This window comes from Stenella coeruleoalba (genome assembly GCF_951394435.1).
Source record: "Stenella coeruleoalba genome assembly, chromosome: X".
NCBI lineage: Eukaryota > Metazoa > Chordata > Mammalia > Artiodactyla > Delphinidae > Stenella > Stenella coeruleoalba.
Genome location: NC_137152.1, coordinates 93,850,310 through 93,875,518, shown reverse-complemented (window position 1 = coordinate 93,875,518; position 25,209 = coordinate 93,850,310). Strand labels below are relative to the sequence as shown.

Genomic DNA, 25,209 nt, shown 5'->3' with positions numbered 1-25,209 from the left:
GGCTCAAGTCTGTCTGTCAGGCTTCCTATGCAAAAAGGGAAATAGTCACAGTTCTGCTGCCTCACTTTCAAGAAGCCATCTCTCATTGGCCATCCAACATATATTCATTACTTAAGCTCACTTCAGAGTCTAAACACAGAAATTTCAAAGATGTAGTCCTCGATACATTTGCTTAAAAATAATAAGGACTAGATCACAGACTTGTATTATAGTGAAGCTTAAACAGCTAAAATTGTGTACCATACCTTCTCATCAGCTGCCAGACTAGAGCTAAAGTCAGGGTTTGGTTCCCATCATTCAGGTCTTGCCCTCCAATGCCAACCAGGGAGAATTTGGCAGGATGCTTCCCTAATTCAACAGCATAGTTGCAGTTTTCTAGCTGCAAACACACAAAAGCAAATGCTTAAAAGATTTTTCACTTGTTTAATCTGTATATGGACGTGTGCACAAAACTAAGACACAGTTCCTTTCCTTAAGAAGCTCAGAGCCAACGAGTTTCCCAAACAAAAGAAACAAATTGTGAATTAAAAGTCTGTAAGAAATACGTGCAGCAACCTAATTATCTACCTTTTTCATGTTGGCTCCAAGTTTCGGGTATGGAGGTTTATTCACCTTACTCCAGTCAACAGGAACTTTAATTCGTTCGTATAACTGTAAGATTACCAGGGCATCTTGCAGGTCACTAATGATTTAAAAAGAATTTGATCAATGCTTTCAGACAGCTGGGCCTATGTTTCCTTAAAAACAATAACACTACACTGTCAAACAAGATATATAAAACCATAGATAATACCCAAGACTCCTATTTTTTTAATCAATCTGTGCTGAAAGTAGAGCTAACACCATCCAATTCTCTTAAAAATATTTATTGAGAGCTTATCGTTTGAAAAGTACTGTTCTAGAAGTTGGGCACATAGGACAAAAATCCCTGGCCTTTAAATCAGAGAGAGAGAGAGAGAGAGAGAGAGAGAGAGGGACAGAGAGAGGGAAGAAACAAGTATATGGATAATATGATTTGGGGTGTATTTAATTGCTATGAAAAAAAAAAAAAGAACGAGGTTAGGGGTTAGGTAGTGGTAGGTGGTGGTCAAGATCTGAATCAGTGGCTTGAATATAGCAAGGGAATAACGCATTAGATGTGGAAAAGAACATTCCGGGCTGAGAGAACAGTGAGTACAAAGCCTTCAAGGCATCATGGATGGTCTGCTTAAGGCACCCTCTGGTCTCTGTTTCAAAATATAAATATCTATTCCCTACGGTGTTAGAAAGACATTTATACATTCTTTCACTTAATGTTAATGATCATGTAAAGAAATAATCTGGGCTTTTGTGTATTTGGAAATGAAAATGGGAGTCACCACTCAACATTTTCCAATATAAGTAATATGCTACAAACTAACATTTAGGAAAGGTTTAGAGCTGTAATTATTTGTGTAGCGTCCATTCATGATGTTCATAACTGTTTACAATAGCAGTAGGAAGGCTTACGCATAGAGATGGTTTACATGGGGATTAACACCGAGAGAGTTCATCCAGTTACGGAAGGTTCTTTCTTCACGAGTTTCTCCTATTAAAAATATTCACAATGTTTATATATTCACTAAATACCTTGTATATGTGCATATAACATCAACCCACATATAAGATTATTTTATTTCTTCTTTACAGATCTAGAGCTTTTTCTCCATTGTGAGTCTCTAAGCAGCCTCTCTAAATACATTCTCTCTAGATACATGCTTCTTTTTTAAACTGGATGAATTTATTTTAAAAGTAAAGAATACAACCTTATTAATAACCAGTTAAGCAATTTAGAGGTGTATGAAGTTTTTAAAATCTCCTCCTCTGTCTAATCCTTCTCCAGTATCTCCCCAAATCCCCATACCTCTAAAGTAACTGATGTTATCAGTTTAGTTTTTATTTTAAAAATTTGCTAGGGTCATATCATATAAACCTCTATACTCATATTAATCTGCATCTTCCCTCTACCCATTTAACAAATACTAAACTACATATATGTACTCCTTTTACATGCCTATATTAGAGCAACAAATTATTTGAAACTTCAAAAGCATAAAATTTAAAGATTTTATAGTAATGATAGTAGACATGCAATGAACTACTATTTACATTTGTTAATTTTTAAGTACTATACTTCATGCATATATAATCTGGCAAAGGTAAACTCTGCCTTTCCTGAACTTAAACGAATAATTACCATGCATTATTATTATTTTTTGAGTAGGTTAAGTGTGAAAGGAACTGGGGCCAGTTTCAGTTAGTCTGACTGGAAGAATGAAACATAAATATTGTAAATTTATAAATTTTGTGCAAATGTGTGTAAATTTTATGCATACAGGCATTTTTCTGGTGAGAGGTTTAAAAAGTGACCTAATTCTAAAATATTAAAATAAAACATTGGTTTACTAAGTGGCCTTAAACTAAGTGACCCTAGGCTAGCTTACTTTAAAAGTTCCCTTGTATCATTCCTTTCTATCAGCTGCCACTTTTTACTCAGCCCTTGGGACTACTTCTAGCAGACGGTTGCTAAAGGGGATAAGGAAACTTATTAAAGTCAAGATTATGAAATCACTGTGGCCTATGTATTTCTACTCTGTAGTCCCAAACATAATTTAAGAAACGTTTAGTTACCTTCTAATAGAGTCCAGTCAATATCCTGGTTCTCTGGCTTAGTTAGTGCCGGGTATTTATTAAACAGGTTAGCCACAAAGGCTAAGTTCAGTTTGGGGTTTCCACTGACGACATCAGCAGGGGTAACAAACTGTCTGCAACCTAATTTGTCTGCTTGTTGAAGCATGCTCTCGGCTCTCTTCAAATCATCTGTTTCCTGTTGAAGTAAAATAAGAAGACATTTTTTAAAAGACCATACTAAAAATATAGAAATGTTTTCCTACAATGGTAGGCTGGGTATACAGTTCTGTTTTCTCTTAGTCAATATATGGTACTTATTGTTTTGAATGCAAAAAAAAAAAAAAAAAAAAAAAGTTGGCTGTGCTGGATATGCAGTACCTTGAAAATACCCTAGATGGCACCAGATCGTATATCTAAGGACAGAATACATTTAACTCAATAGAGATTACATCTCTCATGGCAAAATTCATCAAGAAAAAAGCAAAACCTGTTCAGATTTTTAAATTAAGCCCTAAAGAAGGTGTAAGGCTGAAAAAGATGATGGAATTATGAGAAAATATTTTAAAAATAATAATCAGGGATACCAGGTTCCGATAATTTTATTTCAAGTTTAAATTGCATATTTTAAATCGTTGTTTTTCTCTTCAACTATTTTTTGTTTGTTTTATTTTACTTTTCCACCCGGGAAGCAAAGTTGTCCATTTCTGTAAAAAAAAAATACTTACTTTCAACTAATTCCTAGGACTCCTAACTTTTCTTCTTCTCCATTTTGCCTTTCTTTTCTTCTGGAAAGATGCATGCTGATCTCTTGACTAACGTATGGTTTGGTGAAGATTTTTAAGTTATAGATCTGATGATTTCAGACCAATGTAAAAATAGTTTCCCAGGTGCTCACCATTCCCACCTCCCACCAATAAAAGTTCCTCCTCCTGGAGCTGCAGGAGAAACAGTTGCTTTTGGATTATTCCTTTCTAGTGACCTGCCCTCCAGACTGTTCTTGGCAGCTACAACAGACATCTCCACCCGTCTACCCCAGGGCAAAAGTAGCTCTTCTGGAAAACAGTGTCATGTGAAAAGAAAAGGGATTTTATAACTGGGAGGAAAAAAGAGAGAAAGGGAACTTGAGGAATGTTACTTCTAAACCAACACGGTGCATGCAGATTGTATAGTTTTGAGAGTCTTAACTCTGTCTTTAATGGGTGGTGGTATTTTTAGTTTTTTAATCTCCAGTGAGGTGCCTTGACTGTCTGGGACTCCAGAACAATGTGTATTTATTGTGTTACCCTTCTCTGTTACCATCTGCAGAGCAATCAGTAACCACGAGCAGATGGGCAATTGAGTGGGATTCAGCCTTTCTTCAGGACTCTCTGTGAGCCTAGTGACTTCCTCTCACAGAGCCTATTTTATTTCTTGTAACCTATCAGTTGTTACTTTAATGCCCCTGGTTTATGCTATTTACCATCTTTATTTTAAAATCCCTTATTTATTGATCATCTTGGCATTCCTAAACAAAAAGCATTGATAATATTGGAATAGAAGGAAGCTTTAAAATAGCCCAAAATTTAAAAAATTCTAATAGTTAAATACATTGTAGAATAGTGAAACAAAAAATAATCAAATAAAAAATATACATATGCAAAAAAGAACTTCAGCCCATACCTCACATCATATTCAAAATTAACCCCAAACACACACACACACACACACAAATGTATAAACCCAACACTATAAATCTAAAACCCAAATGTAAAACTAAATGTAAAACCCCAAACTATAAAACCTCTAGGAGAAAACATAAGGAGAAATGCTTGTGACCTTGTGTTAGGCTAAAAGTTTTTAGATACAACACCAAAAGCATGATTCGTAAGAGAAAAAAATAACTAAATCTGACTTTGTCAAAATTAACAACGTCTGTTCTTTGAAAAACACCGGGACTAAATATTTGCAAATCACATATCCAATAAAAGACTTGTATTCAAAATATATAAAACACTCAAAACTTGACAAGAAGAAAACAAACAATGCAATTAAAATGGGTAAAGTGTTTAAACAAAGATATATGGATGGCAAATAACTACGTGAAAAGATGTTCAACATCACTTGTCATTAGGGAAATGCAAATTAAAATCACAATGAGACACCTCTACACCTGTTAAAATGATTCATGTTTAACCACACTAAGGTGTCAGTGAGCATGTGGACGTACTGGTACTTTCACGTCCTGCTGGCGGCAATGTGCGAAGGTACAACTACTTTGGAAAACAACTTGGCAGCTCCTTAAAAAAGTTAAACACACACATACCATACTACCCAGCCATTCCACTCCTAGGTATTTACCCAAGATAAATGAATGCGTATATGCATACAAAGACTTGTATATGAATGTTCAGAGCAGCTGTATTTGTAATAGCCCCAAACTGGAAACAATTCAAATGTTCATCAACAGGTGAATGGGTAACAAATTATAGTATATCCATTCACTGGACTATTATTCAGCAATAAAATAGGAATGAATTTATGATACATGCAACAACATGGATGAATCTCAAAATAATTATGCTGAGTGAAAGAAGCTAGATAAAATAAGAATACATACTGTATGATTCCATAAAATTCTCAAAAATTCAAACTAAACTTAAAGAAAGTAAATCAGTGGTTGCCTGGGATGGAGGAGTATGGGAGTATGGGGGCAGGGAGGAATTACAAAGGATCATGAGGAAACTTGATGTGGTGATGGATGTATATATATATATATATATACACACACCCCTAAAGAAGATATAAGACTGAAAAAGATGAAGGACACTGAGAAACAAGGGGAAAAGCAAGAGGAAAGGCTCAGAGGTAAAATGAGTGTGTGTGTGGTGGGTACAGAGTAGTGGGAAATTGCACTGGTATAGCAGGGCCTTACATGATCAGCAGAACATTTCGGATTGAACTCTAGAGTCAACGGGGAAACCTTGAAGGATTCTGAGGAGGTAAGAGACAATGAAGGGAGTGCTTTAAGATCAACTAGGGAGGAGTGATAGAGACAGCTCCCTTAGTGCACAAGAGGGCCCCTTGTTCGTGCCAAGAGTGACCTGAACTGAAGAATTTCACAGTTAAAAACAGACAGAAATATAAGCACTACAAAGTCAGTTACAAATTCAGTTCTGATAAGGGCAGCATAAATGGTTTACCCAGTGTAATCCACTCAATCCTACTGTGAAATATGCTAGAAATGTGGATTTTTAAAAACCAGTAGAATACATTCCACATCTAATGAGTACTAGCAACAACAGGATCCTAGAAAGTTGGGACTAAATAGTCTAGGCCAACTCTTTACTTCATGTATGAACAAAGTGAAATCCAATTTCGGGAAGGAACTTGTCCAAGGTCATTGAACAAATAAGTGATGTAATCAGGGAACATGTTCTGTGACAGTAATTCCCCAAACCGGATTTCAGGGAGCAGCAGTTTGTAAACATATTCACATTACTCTCAACACAGGAATATTACAGATGCATATATGAATTTGTAGTCATTAAATCTATCACTGTGATTGTAATCCAAATACTTGGAAAACGTTAGTCTTTAGTGCTTATTTCCCCACACTTGCTTTGAATATTTTATGCCATCCATATGAACCAATGCCACCATAATTACAGAACTCACGAATGAACTGTTAACATAAATCAAAGCATCTTTCTGCCTCTGAATTACACCTACAGTAATAAATTTTAAAATAATGCTTAAAATTGTCAACACCACAACATGCAATTATAAAAATTCTTGTTATTTATAAGAAATTGACAACAACTTTGTAAGCTTGTAGAATTCAAAAGAACACCTATACTTACATTGAAACCTGACATGTTAATATCTATCCGTGGTTCACCTTCCTTTTGTCCTTTTGGTGCAATTTGATTGAGAAGATGAAAATAGGCTTTGGAATCCTACAAATGAATTGAAAATGTCAGTGCGATCACATTTATAAAGAATGAATGTATCCTATTGTCCCATGTTTGGAAGGATACTTGCATCGGATTTTGTGAGAATGTACGACACAAATCTCTATCTTCTAATTTAACAGCTCCTTTCCCCAGAAAAGTCCACTTTTCTGGCCTTAGGTCTGCCTTGAATATGGATGAACTGGATTTTGTCATGACTTTACAATTTATTGAAGTCATCAATACAATAATGCTAGTAAACACGTAACTAGTTCTGTACCTTCACTGAGTTACTGAAGTCAATAAGCTTGATAGATAAAACAAGCAAGAGAAAAAAGTAGGACAGGAGAAATCCAGGAAGCATAGGGAAAGAAAAAATAAACAGGTTACATCATTACAAAGCACAATATGTATATACCATAAGGTATGGAGAAGAGATTAGCTGTGTTAAAGATGTATTTAAGTGACAAAAATTTTAAAACGAGTTAACACTTGAGGTGGTGAAATAACATTAAACCCTTAATTATCTGAATATATTTAACCAAACAAGCTTCTCTTTGTTTTAAGCCCCTGAACTCTTTCATCACTTGAACACTTTCACTTGGAATCCCAATACCTAAAACAAAATGGCATTGCTCATACGGGGTGTGCACTGGGTGCATGCAGGCTGTGTGGACACTGCACAGAACAAAACGTGAAAACCACTGTACCAAGCGCAAACACTTAGGAGGGTCTTCAACACACATGTCAAATTGTACCAGAGGACAGGAACTGGAGTGAAGATTCCTTAATCATGTTATATTTGAAGATCACCTTCCCAGCTATGACAGTTTTCTATTACTAGGCCTTGACAGTCCAGACAGATTATAAAGGAATGTTTCTTGTGGTAAACCCTACGGATTATGTGCATCCTAATCCCCTGGAGAAGTTGTTCAATATGGAGATTGCTGGATCCAACCTCAGACCTACCAAGCACAGATCTCTGGGAGCTGCCCGGAGAGCTGCATCTTAAATGAGCCACCCCAATAAGTTTGATACACTCGCCAGAAACGATTCTAAGATCGGGGAGAATCAGGTGAGTGAAAGTCACTTCAGAGCAATTCATGGAATGCAAACCCAGATCATACCATTAGTGGGCATAGGGGTTATCTCCTTCCAAGGAGTAGTGCATTACAGTTGCACTGCTTTCGCTTACAATTACCTACTAAAGGTGCAGAAACAATTCGTAATCTAACCCTATGTACTTGAGAAAGACAGGTAAAGAGCAGACCCCACAGAGTCTGTACTTACTACCCTGAAAAGGGGCTGTACAGGTGAAAATCTGAACTTGAACATACATTACCTAACAATCCTCTGCTTTTTAAAAATATTCAAAGCAGAATATTTTTTAAAAAAATATTCATTTGTACATAAGATTCCCTTTTATACATTTAAATTATGTGCTCCGAACATAAAATACATTTATGAATGGTTTTTGGGAACATATCTAATGTGTAAAGCAAAATATAGCTGGCTAAGCATGTTGCATAAATTAAAAGAAGAGGTGGGGTCAGTTGGTTTTATAATTTTGGGGCCATCCTTAATTTTCACTGATGAAATCAGTAATGCAAATATATCCCATTACTTTCTCTCACCACTGAATAAACTGATGTGGTCACAGACTATTTTCACAGCCCTATTGGCCAGTGACATCTGGTGAAGATCCTTGAGTTTGTTCCCTGTGTTCCAACATCCGGATTTTGGAGAGTCGAGTTGGTTAATGAGAATGCCAAGATATCTGCCCTGGTGATTTTGGCCCTGTCTCCCCGAGATGCCAGAGGCAACGTGTGGTAAATGAATGCTACCGATGTCTCCCGCCCTTGCGAGTTTTCCCTAGTGCTCGTGGTGAGCAGTGAGTGCCAAAATTCAACTCAACGCAAGAAATCTTTGTGGGTCTTTTATGTGCCAGGTGTTGTGTTAGAGGTGGGCTTTAGTAGGAGGGCGGTAATGCAAGGGCGGGGGCTGAGGTAGGAGACACAGACATAAATAAAAGTATGTAACTACCCTCAAGAACTCAGTGCCTGAAGGAGGGAGCACATGACAGAAGGAGACAGGGAATCCTGAGGCCCTTTCTCTTCCAGGTCTTTACTAAAAGGTACACTGAGGCCTGGGAAAGGCAGTTAGCAACAGAAGAGTCATGACTGCCTGTCCTTTCGTACTCCATGTTGAACAGTAGGTAGAATAGAAAATGTTAGGACTATAATATAATACTTTTTACCCCTTTCCGCAAAATGAAAGCTAGACTTGGCGCTAGTGCTCCTTACTTGGCTCCATCTCTCTACTGAAATCTACCGTCAGGGCCAAGAGGCAACAAGGCTGGGTGATAAACTCATAGGAATGACCCCCTCCTTTAAGCTGGCATGAAATCTCCCGAGTCATTATATTCCCCCAAAGTGTCGATAACTGCACAGTTACCTTGATGTCAGCACTAAAATTGTTGATTTTCTGCCAGCCTGAGTTTTCCAAATGAAAGTTTGCCCATCTAAGCAGAAGCTCTTCTGGAGATAATTTCATAAGCTCCTCCAAGGTCTCACCGTCTCGAAGTAAAGCAGCCAAGGCTATAAGGAAAAAACCCACAACCAATATAGTCCATGTAACAGTTATTACAAGTTTATTGAGTCTTTTGACACTCTATTAAGTAAGTAAGAGAGGTACTAAAAGTACTGTGACCTAGTGCCTGGTTTTCAGGTACTCACAGTCTAATAACAAAGATAAATAAAAGTAGATAATTATGATACAGATAGAAACACTGTATTATGAGAATACACAGCAAATATATATTATAACATATTCTTTATTATTCTTCACATTCCAAATACCAAATGTTCTAGCTTTTAAGTTGAACATTTTCACATTATGTCATATATTTACATAAATTGTTCTTAAATAATATTAAAATCAGAGACTTGGGGGAGTATGTTTAAAATTTTGGAGCCCTTTACTTAACCTTCTGATTAAATGAGTATACAAACCCTAAGGTATTTATATTTAAGTATAACTAATTAACTCTTGAAGTGTTAAACCTACTTTTAAAGGAATAGAATTCAACTTTACATTTTCTATAGCATCTAACATGTAAAGGCTGCTCAATAATTTTTTGTTGTTGAATTGAATGCCTAGAAGAAGCCAAGGGTTTTCTGATAAATATTCCCAGAGGTAAGAGGTAGAAGCTTGGGTGTCTGTACGAAGCACTGTCTAAATTCAAGCACTGTTTTATGAAGAAGTTGTGTAGTCCTTATGCAATAACTACCTCCCATAAGATAAAAGGAGATTTACATTGAACAAGACTGAAACTGCCTGACTTCCAAAGAGGTCTAAGCGATACCTCTAACAGGCAAATTTCATCTTTCATGGACTCTGCTTCATGCCATGTCACTCTGGCACTGAGGGATTTAAGCAAGGGCAGAGGTAACATTCTTACTTGTGCAGAAGCCTCTGCTCAGAAGAGGCCAGCAATTAGAAAAATTTTATTTGTTTAAATATAGGCCCCTTTGAGTGGATTGAAAGTGTAAGTGTAATCAGAGCAGAAAAGAATACATATTAAGTTTGGGGACTTTGGGCAAGTTCCTTAAACTCTCTGGGCTTTCGTGCCTTTATTGTACAATGAATTCTAAAGTGCCAGACAAATGTTAATTACTACTAAAGAAGAAAGTTATAATTAGGCTATTTTCCTGAATAACACTATAACATTACCTTATGTTTAATTCTAGTTATCATCTAATCACCTCAATTAAGTGAAAGCATGACAGTCTGCATGACTAGAAAAATATAACCAATAAACGACTTTCAAAATTATGACTGTGTTCCATTACCTTCATTCCTGCTTAATTCAATGTCAGCAAACAAACCGATCTTAATGATCTGCCAAAGCAGTCCCAAAACCAGATGAGGTTTCCCAGCCCGCAAATCTTCTGCACCAATATTCACAACGTGACACCCAATGGCAGAAGCAGAGTTCAGTGCCAAGTTCAAGTTTTCCTGCAAGACAGCCAATTTACAACACTTGCTTCTTAACCTTTCTGCGTTTTTGCAGTCTATTTCTCCCTTCACTGAAAATAACACTCAGCAAGGAAATTATGTCTTAATTTTACCCATATGTGATCCACAGAAAGCAATATCCAGGCTTTGGTGTTAAAAGCATAGCTAGGGTCTTCCCTGGTGGTCCAGTGGGTAAGACTCTGCGCTCCCAGTGTAGGGGGCCCGGGTTTGATCCCTGGTTGGGGAACTAGATCCCACATGCATGCCACAACTACGAGTCTGCATGCCACAACTAAGAAACCCACGTGCCACAACTAAACATGCCTCAATGAAGTTCCTACGTGCCGCAACTAAGACCTGGTGCCGCCTAAATAAATAAATATTAAAAAAAAAAGCATAGCTAAAACAAATCTAGCCTCATTGTTATTGTCTTTTTCAGATTTACAGGGGAAGTTAACTCGGTATTTTTATTTGGTCCCTTCTTAAGGACACTGACACTAAAGGGAAAGGCTGAGTTACTAGAGTAAGGATATCCATATGGGTTAAGTGTCGTATTTCTAAAAATGCCTAAATGAGAGGTCTATTGAATACACCTCAGAGTTCTAGAAGTTCTCAATCTCCACATCCCGAGATGCTCTTGCCTGAGGGAATTTTGCTATCTAACAGTCTAATACTCACTAAATGGAAAATAAAAGCCCTTTGTTCTTTAAGCATGCTAATTAATTAAGAGCTTATTTCTGTATGTTTGAACACAAAATGCAATGAAAAGAACACAGAACTGCTTCGCAGTTAGACCTGGATTTGAACTTTACTTCCAGCAGCAACGTCAGTACAGCTCAGAAGCCTTTCTGAGTCTCAGTTTCTCTTTTCTATGAAATCTGGAAAACAATCCTCAACTCAGACTTGTTATAAGAATTAAATGAGAAGATGAAAAGTGCAGAGCCTATGGTCTGTAGAACAGTCCTCAAACAGTAGTTTCATGGAAGGAGGGGAGAATGGTGCATACCTGAATGATGAAGGGTGTAAGTTTCTTCTTGTTGATTGCTCTCTCATCAATTGTATCAGGAACTGAAAGGTTGATCATTTTACTGAAACAAATTTTGAAATGAGTTGACTTATTTTAAAATAATCTTTAATATACACAAATACTGTAAGGCTTATTATAACATGTCTCTCATATAATCTGAAAAAAATGCAACATATGACTTTTAACATGTTGATCTCAAAAAAACTATACATATAAAAATGCAAATAAAAAAGACCAAAGTATTTACAGTAGTTGAGTATTTCTGAGTTGGGCATTAGGGTATACTGTCTTATTTAATTTTTTGTAACTTCCACATTCTTTTAGAAGAATGAATTACTCGGATATTAAAAAAAACTTTATTGAATAAATATTAAAAACAGATAATATCGCACATTGAAACTGAATCTCTCTTCTAGATTACACAATGCACAATTAAAACGACCATTTATCTACAAAGAGGTAAAATTAGTTGAGCATGAGATTCTTTCATTCACCAAATACTTATTGAGTGCCTAGATGATGTACCAGGTACTATATTTGGTGCTGGAAATACAGTGATAATACAGAGAAAAAGAAAAGTTATCTTAATTAGGTTAGAATCTGACTTAGGAAGAATCTCATTTGGTAAAATTTGGAGTTAGACTCTAACATCTTAGATGTTTATAATACTGCCCTAAAACAAGTTATTCTGCATAGGGAAAACCATGCTTCTTTCCATGCAAAATTTAAATATTAAGTAAATAGTACCATATGAGTCTCTATATTAAAACATATCGGGAATATCTCTTTACAGCCGATAAGTGGCAAGTAAGGGGATATTTCACATTTTTAAAATCAGCTTTTCAAACAACCAAAATGACCTTATTGAAAGAAAAAAGAATTTTATATATTGTACACTGTCATCAGAAATATACCCATTGCACTGTTCTAAGTGCTCTCTATATAGTCACTTAAAGCTCACAACAGCCCTGTGAAGCAAGTACAATAATATGGGGATCATAATGGATGGATCCTGAAATGCAAAGTGATCAAGTACCTTTTATTTATTAAAAAAATTCTTCCCTATTATGGTTTATTACAGGATATTAAATATAGTTCCCTGTGCTATATGGTAGGACCTTATTGTTTATCTATTTTATATATAGTATATTTTATATATAGAGTGTATCTGCTAATGCAAAACTCCTAATTTATCTCTTTCTCCCCCTTTCCCCTTTGGTAACCATAAGTTTATTTTCTGTCTGTGAGTCTGTTTCTATTTTGTACATAAGTTCATTTGTATCATTTTTTTTAAGATTCCACATATAAGTGATATCATGTGGTATTTTACTTTCTCTGTCTGACTTACTTCACTCAGTATGACAATCTCTAGGTCCATCCACGTTGCTGCAAATGGCATAATTTCATTCTTTTTTATGGCTGAGTAGTACTCCATTGTATATATGTACCATATCTCCTTTATCCATTCAGCTGTCGATGGACACTTAGGTTGCTTCCACAACCTGGCTATTGTAAATAGTGCTGCTGTGAACATTGGGGTGCATGTATCTTTTCGAATTATAGTTTTGTCTGGGTATATGCCCAGGAGTGGGATTGCTGGATCATATGGCAACTCTATTTTTAGTTTTTTAAGGAACCTCCATAGTATTTTCCATAGTGGCTGCACCAATTTACATTCCCACCAACAGTGTAGGAAGGTTCAAAGGGGTCAGTATCTTGATTGCAGCTATTGATACATAGCTACTGAGTGGCAGAGCCTGAACAGGAACTAGGCAGACTGATTATGGAGCATGCTCTTAACCACTGTACGCCACTGCCTCAAAAAAGAGTTGCATTCACTGACAAACTGTTGATAATCTTATATCATTTCTGCCAAGACACTGTTGGGTCTGGGGCAGCAGGAGTGACAAATGCATTTTTTCAGAAATAAGTAATTGGAGGGTGAAAAGTGCCAAGTGGCCTGTTTTTCTCTTTTGGAACCTATGGTACTTGAGAATAAAGAGATGCTGACATAAAAAGTTCAACTAAGTTGTATTGTTTAGCTTACTCAGTGGTGAGAAGAAATTGGAAGCTGAGAGCTTCTCTAGGAAGAGGTCTCTGGTCTAAATGACTGAGTTTTAGATTCACCTTTGGTGGTACTTTCACGGACAGGCCTAGAGATGAAATGGGCAGAACCTAGACAAATTTCAATTCTGGCTATTCCCCGAGATGAATCCGTCAAGCATCCAGAAACAACTATGTCAATTACATGGAAGACTATTTTTGGAAATCTTACCAAAGCACAATTCCATCACCAACAGCTTTGAACAGGTCATCGGTATTTGGGTTCATTGGTATGACATGACGGCAATCTGGATCATTTTCCAAAGCTTTGTTTATCCAGTTAACGAAAGCATATTTTTCTTCCTCTAAAATTATGTAGAATAAGAAGACATTAGTTCATACTCTAGGTTAACTATTTGACTCTAAAGCCAGAAATAGTTGTTCAGGAGAGCTGTACGTTAATGTATCACAAGCCTGTTGTTATCCTCTTTGGAAACCCAGACAAGTGAATGCAACACAGTGGCTATTAGGAGCTATAAAATAAACAAAAAGAATAGAGCAGGGTTAACTGATCCTTGGAAGTTAGTTACAAAATTCTTTAGAAATTCTATTTATATTACTGTAGGGCTCTGCTGTAATAAAGCCTATCTGTGCACGTATTGTATCATGGCTCTTACAAGCTAACGAAACCGTACAATAAATACCTGTAATGCCTTTATGGGAAGTATTAGTCCCAAGTCCAAATATAGGTCACAACGACTTCGACTGTATTCTTAATTAGGAGACAATGTATTTCTAGAGCCCCTCCTTGACATTATAGCAGGCAACCTACTTAGTTCACTGTGGTCACCTAACACATGTGAAACTATTTACCTGAGTAAGAATGCTGCGTTCCTTCACTGGACAGCTCTGAAGTTCCTCCCAGAGCACAGATCCCTTCTTTCCTATTGATTGCTTTGCGGAAGGTTTTGGCAATATCGCTGCTTTTTACCTCTTGGAAAATCTAGTAACGAAAATATGTTGTTGATTCACAATTTTCAATCAGGTACAACCATAAGCATATTTATCTTCTTTTATACTGTGGTAACCTACATTTTCCCCCATAGGTGATGAGTGTTAAAAGATAAGGCAAACTAGGCTTGAGTTTTAAGATGCTAAACAAGTACTTCAATACTGCTACCAAAAATGAAGTGCCAGAGGTCAACTGCACACACTTGTCAAAAACATCAAGTGCCACATGCGCTGAATCCGTTTTAAGCCAAAGACTAGTGTTGTTTAAAGGCACAGGTAAATCTGTTAATTTTCTAGAACAAGGAAGGCTTTGTTCCTTTCCTGGAGAGAAAAGACTGAAGGATTCCCCCTTCTTTAAGCACGATTCATAGTGCAAAGAAAGATGAAAATTTTGGGACCTCCCTGGTGGCGCAGTGGTTAAGAATCCGCCTGCCAGTGCAAGGGGACACGGGCTTGAGCCCTGCTCTGGGAAGATCCCACATGCCGCAGAGCAACTAAGCCCGTGCGCCGCAACGACTGAGCCAGCGCCCTAGAGCCCACAAGCCACAACTACTGAGCCCGAGAGCCACAACTACTGAAGCCTGTGTGCCCAGAGCCCGTGCTCCGCAACGAGAGAAGCCACTGCAATGAGAAGCCCACGCACTGCAACGAAGAGTAGCCCCTGCTCGCTGCATCTAGAGAAAGCCTGTGCGCAGCAACTAAGACCCAACGCAGACAAAAAAAAAAAAAAAAAAAAGAATAAACCCAGAAAAGAGGCTTTTCAGTGATCAAGCTTCTCTTCACAATAAGGCACATGGCTAATGAAATTAACCTGCACATTCTAATTGTACAAAAGCAGGCTGTAACGAAACAAATTTCATACCCTACTCTAACCGCTTGACTGAATGACCGGACATTCCAAAGGTCTGCCTATACATGTCTGAAATACTGGAACTTACCTAATCTCCAATTTGTTCCTGAGCTACCAATGTGCATGGCTAAATTAGCCACTGCCAGAAAAACAAGAGCAAGATGTAGCATTTTCATAAAAACTTCTTTAAAACATGTTTAGAACACAATAGACTTATCGAAAGAAACTTACGGCCCTAATGGAAAAGTTGCTGAGCAAACAGAAGATAACCCAAAGGCCTTTAACATTACTGACAAGTACATACTCACAAACACACCTCAGGAGGGGTAGCCTATGTTTGAAGGTCATAGAACAGGGTCACCGTATTTAGTAGTTCAGGCTGTGTCTATGAGAGCAGGCATGAGTAGAAGCTGAAATCCAGCCCATGCTCCCCTAAGCAGGCCTGGTGTCTAGTGCAAGACTGTGGCAGGCAGAAAGAGGAGTGCCTTTTTACATTTAGTCTCTCCAGGAGAGCATCTTTTTGTAATTAATCAACTGAGACAGACTCTTTCTAACTGGTAGGAAAGTTGCTGTAGCCCCATCACAAAGTCATCTTTTCCTGTTACCGTCCTGAAATCCTGGCCTTCCTTGGACTTATAAACCCAATTTTATTTAGGAAAATAGTTAGTAAGCAGTAAGTTTTACAAAATCAAGCTTACTCAATTTCCATAGCTGTGATTTTGTGCTATACCTGTAATTTCAGAGGTAGACTCAGAATGTGTGCGCGCGCGTCTATGTCTGTATATGTATATAGACACACACACACTGACTACTCTAAATATTACACACAGCCAATGAAATCACTCTTCCTCCTCTCTGGCCATTATACTGACTCCTGTTAAGTATCCATAATGTGGAACTGACTCATGTACTCTGGGTAATTTCAAATTATTAAAATTATTTTTACTCACACTGATTCCACCTGTAATTTCATTTAATTTACCTTACCTTCCAAGCCAAGATTAGACAACAAAATGGTTACTTGGGAATGTAGCAATCTTAACTGTGATGCATTCTGTTCCCACAGCTCCCTCTTTGATAACTATACGTATCTGCTCAGTGGAAAAACAATATTTACTATTCTACCTCATTCTGAACTTTACTTCATTTAGTATAACACTGTGTAGTAAATTAAAATATAAAATGTGTGCTTCTCCTGACTGAGATACCATAAATCACTGGAACGACAAAAATCTCCAAAATGTGATTGCCTCGAAGCTACTACCCTCAGAATGACATATGAAAAGTTATTTTTCTTATCACGACTATTTTTGCCTTAAGGATCATTAGCTTCTAAAAATTAGGTTGTTTCCATGATCACTATTTCAGCTGAAAAACTTTGTAAACATCATGGAAAAGAGGAACAACACAAATAACTTTTAAAGAAGAATGTCTACTGTACAATATTCTAATGCAATTACTTACATAGCTCTACTTAAACTCCTGATGCTTGGGAACAACATGTTGAATACAAAGTTGCAATTAAATGAGTTAATTTTCAATTGTCTTACAAAAGTTACATGACCTTCCTTCTCTAAATATTTTAAAATAAATTCTTCTAGCCAGGCTCAAATTTTCAGTTTCATAGTATTTTCCTCTGTTCTTTAGGTTTAAAAAAATGTTAAAAGATAAGTGATAGTTGAAGATTTATGTATCTGTTAAATTGATTCACTACGTGAGAATTTGCATTTTATTTTCTACTTTAGTAAAGGAATCAGTCGAGTGGATGATAAAGCAATTTGAGTATAAGCCTTGGCTTTACAAGAATCTCTGAAATCAGAGACAGCACCAGGCCAACTACTGTGCTGGAGAGTTGTCAATGAATCTTTTCAAAGCTGCCCGTGGTGATACTAATGAGCTCACTGTTTCATGCTGTTTTCCCTCCATGAGGAGGGACTTGCTTTATCATGTGTGAACAAACTCCTGGTGTACACTGCTCACTCTGGTTCTATATATCTTTTCCAGTCTCTTTTATGAAACGTATATGTTTCTTATTCCTTTCAAAAGTGTCATCACCTTCCTAGATCAGCACTAGTGGCCAAACCAAAGCAATGCAGAGGCACAGGACTTAAGAAGGAAAGATTTTAGAATGAATTGCAAAAAAATACTGACTGGCTTCCAGTGTTTGAGGCTTGTTTCCAACGCAGCAGGTTTGAATTTTTACTTTTCGGGGAATCTGTTGTAGGCCTAAACTTAGTAATAATAGGAAAAGAACACTGCCTTTTTAATAAATAGAAATAACTACCAACAACTAACACCTGTATAGCATTTGCTATATACCGGGTATGGTTCTAAGCACTTTACATATATGAAGCTACTTAATCCTATGAGGTCGGTAATATTAGTATAAGTTCTAAAACAGGTCAATAACTTATTACCATTATGTAAGAGCAAGGTTCTCACTGTGAAAATAAGAGTTCAATGCAGATTTCTCTGCTGAAAGAACTTATCGCCATACCAGTCTTTTTACAGATGAAGTAAAAAACCCCACTATTGGGATTCCCTGGTGGCGCAGTGGTTGGGAGTCCGCCTGCCGATGCGGGGGACGTGGGTTCGTGCCCCGGTCCGGGAGGATCCCACGTGCCGCGGAGCGGCTGGGCCCATGAGCCATGGCCGCTGAGCCTGCGCGTCCGGAGCCTGTGCTCCGCAAGGGGAGAGGCCGCAACAGTGAGAGGCCCGCGTACCGCGAAAAACAAAACAAAACAAACAAAAACCCCACTATTACCTCGGAAGTATAAAAATCCAGTAATTTAGTTTTGAAATACTTAGAAGAAATAAGATCAGTTAATATATTTAATTTTAACACGTGAAGTTTATATATGATTTGGGGGCTCTTTTCTGCCATATATATATATATTCTTCTCCAAAATTAATATAAACATGTTGTTTGTAGCCTGGTTTGCAATTAACACCTCTTAGGTAGCAATTTAAAATAAAAACCAAAAATCTAACATGCAAGAACATGTTTACTTCTACTTCCTATGTTAATCCCTGACAGGAATAATGTGCTTCCTCTTGCTCAGGTAACTAGGATCTACCCATACTTTGTCTGACAATTTGTAAGATGTTTCATTGATGACAAGGCAGATGGGAGTGGACAGACATTTGGTTGGTTACATACCCATCTTTCTTTCAGTACAGTCACGGTGGTATCATTCTGAAACTTCATGTGGGTTATTTTACTGTCCTTCAGATTTCAAATTTCTTGAATAGAAGGGAGGTAACTGGAAAAAGCCACTAGTCCCCTGTGTAATGTTGGGCAAGTCACTTCCTTTTTCAGGAACCCAGGTTTTTTTAATTTGAAGAATGAAGGAGTATAAACATATTGATTTCTTCCAATTCTAAAATATACATTTTAACCAACAAGGTCCTCATTAGTATTTTATTTTTTAAAAAAATCCCTGGTGATGCCAAAATTATTATGCCTGTTATTCACTTTTTAAGAAAATACTAGGGTAATCACAGCCTTCACTTAAGAGCCACAAACAGCTGTGTGGAATCAGCAACGTTTCAAAATATACAAAATTAAATATTTCCCTAAGATGATTTTTCTCAAAGACAATTTCATAACTGTGTCCTTCAAAATACTGGCACACTGCAAATCTTGATTATTTAAGTCTGTTCTTTTTAGTAGATTAAAAAATTCTGAGCAGAAAATTATATCAAAAATAAGTGATCATAGTTATCTACTGCTCTAAGCTGCTTTAAACTCACAATTAAACATGCAGTTACAAGGGAGGCAAGTTATACATCAGAGGACATGCAAGCGCTCATATTGCAAGTCAATTGCAACTTACTATTGAACATAGGATTCGAAACAAAAGGCTTTGGCAATAACTGGAGACAAAAAATGGTGGGGAGGAGATCAGTATTTCAAAAGGAGATGGCAAGAACTATAGCATTATAGTTATGAAATATGTCTGCATTTTAAAAAAAAGTAACACTCCCCTCCTCCCAGCCACGCCCTGCCCTGCCCCACCCCCAGGCAAATGCTATCAGTTGAGTAGACACCACTACTTAGTCAATTTGCTTCTGGAACTCTCAAGGTGTTCTAAAGGGGTTAATTCTAGTTGGAAAAAACATATCAGAATTTCACCTCCTTTACTGAGCTATGGTTACTGATGGGAGTATATGCTATCATTTCAGGTGTCTTGGGGCAAAAACAAACGTGGAAAAGGATAGGAGTGCTAGAAAGTTTGTGATAAGTATTAGGCACTAATTACCTATCTGCAATATATATAAGGAATGCCAAATTCGATCTAGTCAAACTCAGCCTTAAATGAATAATAAATAAAAACAATAAAATCTTAAGTGTCCTTAACTGAGGGGAGAGGCAACAGCTATTCTTTAATGTATATCTCAAATACCTTGTTAATGAATATGGATGGAAAATGCCGTATGTCTAGAAAAACCTTGACCCTGCTAGTTAGCAGCTAAAAGCATTAGGCTTCAATAGTGAGTACCACACATACACTCTCTATGCACTGAGTATGGAACACTAGGTGCTTGGGGGTAGAGGAATTAAGAAATCAGCCCCTAACCTTGAAGAGTATTTGATGATACTAGAGAAGAAAACAAGAATTTTAAGTGCCTCTTCCAATGGACCGAAAAGATGTGCTTCTAACTTTTAATTATCAAAATCATCATCCTAGGGAAAACGGTACAGTTAAATACTACTACCACAAGAGTAGCAAACATCTTTTTAATCAGAAAGTTCAACTCAGGAAGCATCCAAGACTGTGAGTCAGGGTGTATCGTTAAAATTTGGGAGTACACTGTTCCCGACAGAAAAAGCACTTGGAGGATGTCATTTCACACCTTGAAAAATGCCCTTTAAATGATGCCCCCAAAGGAGACTGTTCACCTTACACAGTGAGCAGACGCATTATATCTTTGATTCTGTAAGTGTTCTTTTCTTGATTCTTTTGTTAAGATATTCTAATGGCTAAAAGAATGAACTAAATGTAGTGGGTGGGATGAGAGAAATTTTATTAGTTATAACAGTACTACTATGATATATTTAGGAACTTAATAGGACTTACTACTAAAAGACCCCACAAGACAAAGGAGCAATCATCACTTCTAATAATGGTAGGTTTTCACATACTTACATAAACAAATTCGTCAAAACTTATCTTCCCATCTTTATTCCTGTCACCATCCAGCATGAGTTTTTGAATAATTTCTCTCACTTTATATCCCGGTAATGGCATATTAGCTTCCTTGAAAAGCTCATGAAGTTCATAGTCACAGATGAATCCATTGCTGTTGAGATCTTTGTAAAAAGGGAGACCAAGCAAAAAACGGAAACAAATTAACCTATTAGAGTATTTTTCTTCATTTTAGGCTCAGTTCATAAGCTCGCCTAAATACAATGTTTTTCTTTCTTATTGTTTGGTACCAAAGGCTGTTTGAAAGGGAAATGCAAATTTTAACTGAAAGGGCATGGTTTACATCATGTTTTTAATGTTTTAAACAGTGTATAAGTAGCTTTACTTAAAAATAGCATCCCTAATTTTAAGAAAACATAGCTGCTGAATAAAATTATTATTAAATCATAAAGCTGACAGGACTTTAAAAATTAAACAATTAATATATTATACACCAATAAAACACTGCCATGGTATAAAACAATTTCTACTGTAGCTATTTAGAAGATTTATGCCCCTTATTCTCCCCTTAGTCTAACAGAACAGTTTATGAATTAATGCTGATTATATTACATAGTACGTCTGAAATTACAATACCATCTTCAGTGCCAATTTTTTCAAGAGTTAATGTAAATAAACGTTTAGCCAAAACAAATATAGAGTTCATAAAAATAAATGCAGTCATGAGTAATCCAAATGTATAAATAACTTTTAAATTTTTGTGCTTTCATAACTTAACACTGTATCTAAGTGCTAATGAGCTTTATTCTGAAACTGTTAAAAATGGGGGAAAAAAACTGATCAATGACAAAAAGTTAATTTATCGGAAAAGAGGGCTAATGTCCTGAGGGTTATAATCACTTGGGTATATTTTTTTAGTAAAGACAGTTGGACTTTCAACAGCAATTTCAAATACTTATTGTTCAAAAATGCTTTTTATTCCTTAGGTCCTCCACTGATTTTCATATATAAATTTAATTATAATAAAGAGAAGCAATCTGAATAGAGAAATGACTCAAGATGAACACAACACCATTCAAGAAAATGTACTATGAAGTTAATCTATTTGATATATTACTGCTTAAAAACTGTACCAGATACTGTTCCTGGGATCGGGGATACTGCAATCAATGAAAGAAAGTCTTGCTGTACAAAAGCTCACATTCTAATGACAACTAATAAGCAAATAACATATAACATAAGGCATGATTATAAACATAATGTAATATGGCGTAAGTGCTATGAAGAAAAATAAAGGGGTTAGGGGTTAGACTAGGGGCTATTTTGCCCCTCAGGGAATATTCAGAAATGTCTGGAGACATTTTTGATTAGCACACACAGCTGGGGGTGGGGAAGATGCTCCCCGCATCCAGTACATAGATGCCAGGGATGCTGCTAAATATCCTACAATGCATATGACCCTCCTTCCACAGAACTGTGTGGCCCAATATGTCAACGTTGAAGTTGAGGAACCCTGCGTTATAGTGACAGGTGGGGATGTGGGCGGTGGTGGGGGTGCTATTTAGATAGAAGGTTCAAGGACAGCCACTTTGATGAGGTTATATTTGAACGAAGACTTATGTGAGGAAAGAAAGCACATCATATGGCTATCGGGGGGGGGGGGGAATTTTAGATAGAGGAAATAGCAAATGCCAAGTCTCTGATGTGGAAGAGTGTCTGGTGTGTTTTGGGGACAGCAAAGATCCAGTATGACTTCAGCAGAGTGAGCAAAGGAGAAAATGAGAGATGAGGTCAGGGAACTGATCATAAAAGCTCTTATTAAAATATTAAATCCCCTGTATGAAACCAATACATTGAAAGCTGATGATATTGTTACGTTTACTTTTAATGAAGTATATGATTTTAGAGTCAAATATTCTTAAACATAGATTACCATATTTTTAATCTATCAATTAAAATATCTATACTTTTAAAGCATCATCACCAAACTACCCAACACTTCTGAAAACCACTAACATTTCCTTTGAGGTAAAGCACTTGATTCCCCTAGGGCACATCTTCAAGTTTTTTTGCTTTGAACTTATAAAAGGCCATACATCAAACACTTGATTAGTAAAGTGTTTATATGCAGAAATCAATCCAGCAACAACATCTGCAGCTGCTAAAAGGAACAAAGTAATCCACGTGGCACTGTGGCAGGATTTTAGCTATTTTTAATGAGTGAAATTCGTGGGTTTCAATACACCTTCTCCTATGCATATACCAGTCTATTTCTCCCATTTTCTTTAAAAAGTTAAATGAGAGCTCAGTACTAGAGAGTTAAGTGTGACAAAGTGAAAGAAACACAGCATAGATGAAGGGACACAACAAGAGAGAGTAATAGGACACCGGATCTAATTTCATCTTGGCTACTAATTTGCCCAAGTCATCTCTCCAGATCTTAGTTTTCTCATCTGTAAAAGGAGGACTTTAGATCAAATGATCTCTAACGTCCCCTTTTAGCTCAAAAAACTGGAGATAGGGCTTCCCTGGTGGCGCAGTGGTTGAGAGTCCACCTGCCGAAGCAGGGGACACGGGTTCGTGCCCTGGTCCGGGAAGATCCCACATGCCGCAGAGCGGCTGGGCCCGTGAGCCATGGCCGCTGAGCCTGTGCGTCCGGAGCCTGTGCTCCGCAATGGGAGAGGCCACAACAGTGAGAGGCCCGCATATGGCCAAAAAAAAAAAACAAAAAAAAAAAAACCAACTGGAGATAAAAACCATCATACACAGGAAAAACAAATATAGAGTAATAACATTCTGATCACTACTATACCTCAGTATCTAAATACTATATTCCTTCATTTTACGATATCTTTAGAGAAGGAGATAGCTTATTCCTTGCAACTATCAAAACTCTTTCCAAGAGACCTTCAAGATGGCAGAAGAGTAAGCCATGGAGATCACCTTCCTCTCCACAAATACATCAGAAATACACCTACATGTGGAACAACGCCTACAGAACACCTACTGAATGCTGGAAGAAGCCCTCAGACCTCCCAAAAGCAAGAAACTCCCCACGTACCTGGGTAGGGCAAAAGAAAAAAGAAAAAACAGAGACAAAAGAATAGGGATGGGACCTGTACCAGTGGGAGGGAGCTGTGAAGGAGGAAAGGTTTCCACACACTAGGAAGGCCCTTCGCGGGCGGAGACTGCGGGTGGCGGAAGGGGGAAGCTTCGGAGCCACGGAGGAGAGCACAGCAACAGGGAGGCGGAGGGCAAAGCGGAGAGATTCCTGCACAGAATATCAGTGCCCACCAGCATTCACCAGCCCGAGAGGCTTGTCTGCTCACCTGCCGGGGCGGGCGGGGCTGGGAGCTGAGGTTCGGGTTTTGGAGGTCAGATCCCAGGGAGCAGACTGGGGTTGGCTGCGTGAACACAGCCTGAAGGGTGCTAGTGCGCCACAGCTAGCCAGGAGGGAGTCCGGGAAAAAGTCTGGACCTGCCTAAGAGGCAAGAGACCACTGTGTTGGGATGCGCGAGGAGAGGGGATTCATAGCGCCACCAAAATGAGCTGCAGAGATGGGTGCGAGCCACGGCTATCAGCTTGGACCCCAGAGGCGGGCATGAGACGCTAAGGCTGCTGCTGCCGCCACCAAGAAGCCTGTGTGCGAGCACAGGTCACTGTCCCAACATCTACTCCGGGGAGCCTGTGCAGCCCGCCACTGCCAGGGTCCCGGGATCCAGGGACAACTTCCCCGGGAGAACAAACCGCATGCTTCAGGCTGTTGCAATGTCACGCTGGCCTCTGCCTCCGCAGGCTCTCCCCGCATTCCGTACACCTCCCTTCCCTAGGCCTGAGTGAGCCAGAGCCCCCTAATCAGCTGCTACTTTAACCCCGTCCTGTCTGAATGGAGAACAGATGCCCTCAGGCGACCTACATGCAGAGGCAGGGCCAAATCCAAAGCTGAATCTCAGGAGCAAACAAAGAAGAAAAAGGGAGATCTCTCCCAGCAGCCTCAGGAGCAGTGGATTAAATCTCCACAATCAACCTGATGTACCTGCATCTGTGGCATACCTGAATAGACAACGAATCATCCCAAAATTGAGGCGGTAGACTTTGGGAACAATGAAATATATATATTTCTTTATTGATTTGGTTGCTCTCTTCCTTTACATATATATATGTGTATATTTATATTTTCTCTTTTTGTGAGTGTGTATGTGTATGCTTCTTTGTGTGACTTTGTCTGTATAGCTTTGCTTTTACCATTTGTCCTAGGGTACTGTACGTCCGTTTTGTTTTTTATTTAAGTATAGTTTTTAGCACTTGTTATCATTGGTGGATTTGTTTTTTGGTTTGGTTGCTCTCTTCTTTCTTTCGTTTTATTCCTTTTTTTATTACTTTTAAATTTCTTAATTTTTTTTTATTTTAATAACTTTATTTTTCTCTTTCTTTTTTTCTTTCTTTTTTTCTGAGCCGTGTGGCTGACAGGGTCTTGGTGCTCCAACCAGGTGTCAGGCCTGTGCCTCTGAGGTGGGAGAGCCAAGTTCAGGC

General features: G+C 37.9%; 1 protein-coding gene across 3 annotated transcripts in view; it reads right to left on the bottom strand.

Moving 5' to 3' along the window:
• The window catches only part of PLS3 (plastin 3), an 87,635-nt gene that overhangs the window by 4,080 nt on the left and 58,346 nt on the right, over window positions 1-25,209 (bottom strand). For all 3 annotated transcript variants that reach the window (XM_079911378.1, XM_079911379.1, XM_079911380.1), the window contains exons 3-13: window positions 20,677-20,840; window positions 14,539-14,668; window positions 13,898-14,030; window positions 11,602-11,683; window positions 10,430-10,595; window positions 9,033-9,175; window positions 6,489-6,584; window positions 2,650-2,845; window positions 1,489-1,567; window positions 568-682; window positions 246-379 (exon numbers count right to left, since the gene is read on the bottom strand). In XM_079911378.1, coding sequence (XP_079767504.1) covers window positions 246-379; window positions 568-682; window positions 1,489-1,567; window positions 2,650-2,845; window positions 6,489-6,584; window positions 9,033-9,175; window positions 10,430-10,595; window positions 11,602-11,683; window positions 13,898-14,030; window positions 14,539-14,668; window positions 20,677-20,840 — 1,438 coding nt within the window. The remainder of the gene's footprint in view (window positions 1-245; window positions 380-567; window positions 683-1,488; window positions 1,568-2,649; window positions 2,846-6,488; window positions 6,585-9,032; window positions 9,176-10,429; window positions 10,596-11,601; window positions 11,684-13,897; window positions 14,031-14,538; window positions 14,669-20,676; window positions 20,841-25,209) is intronic.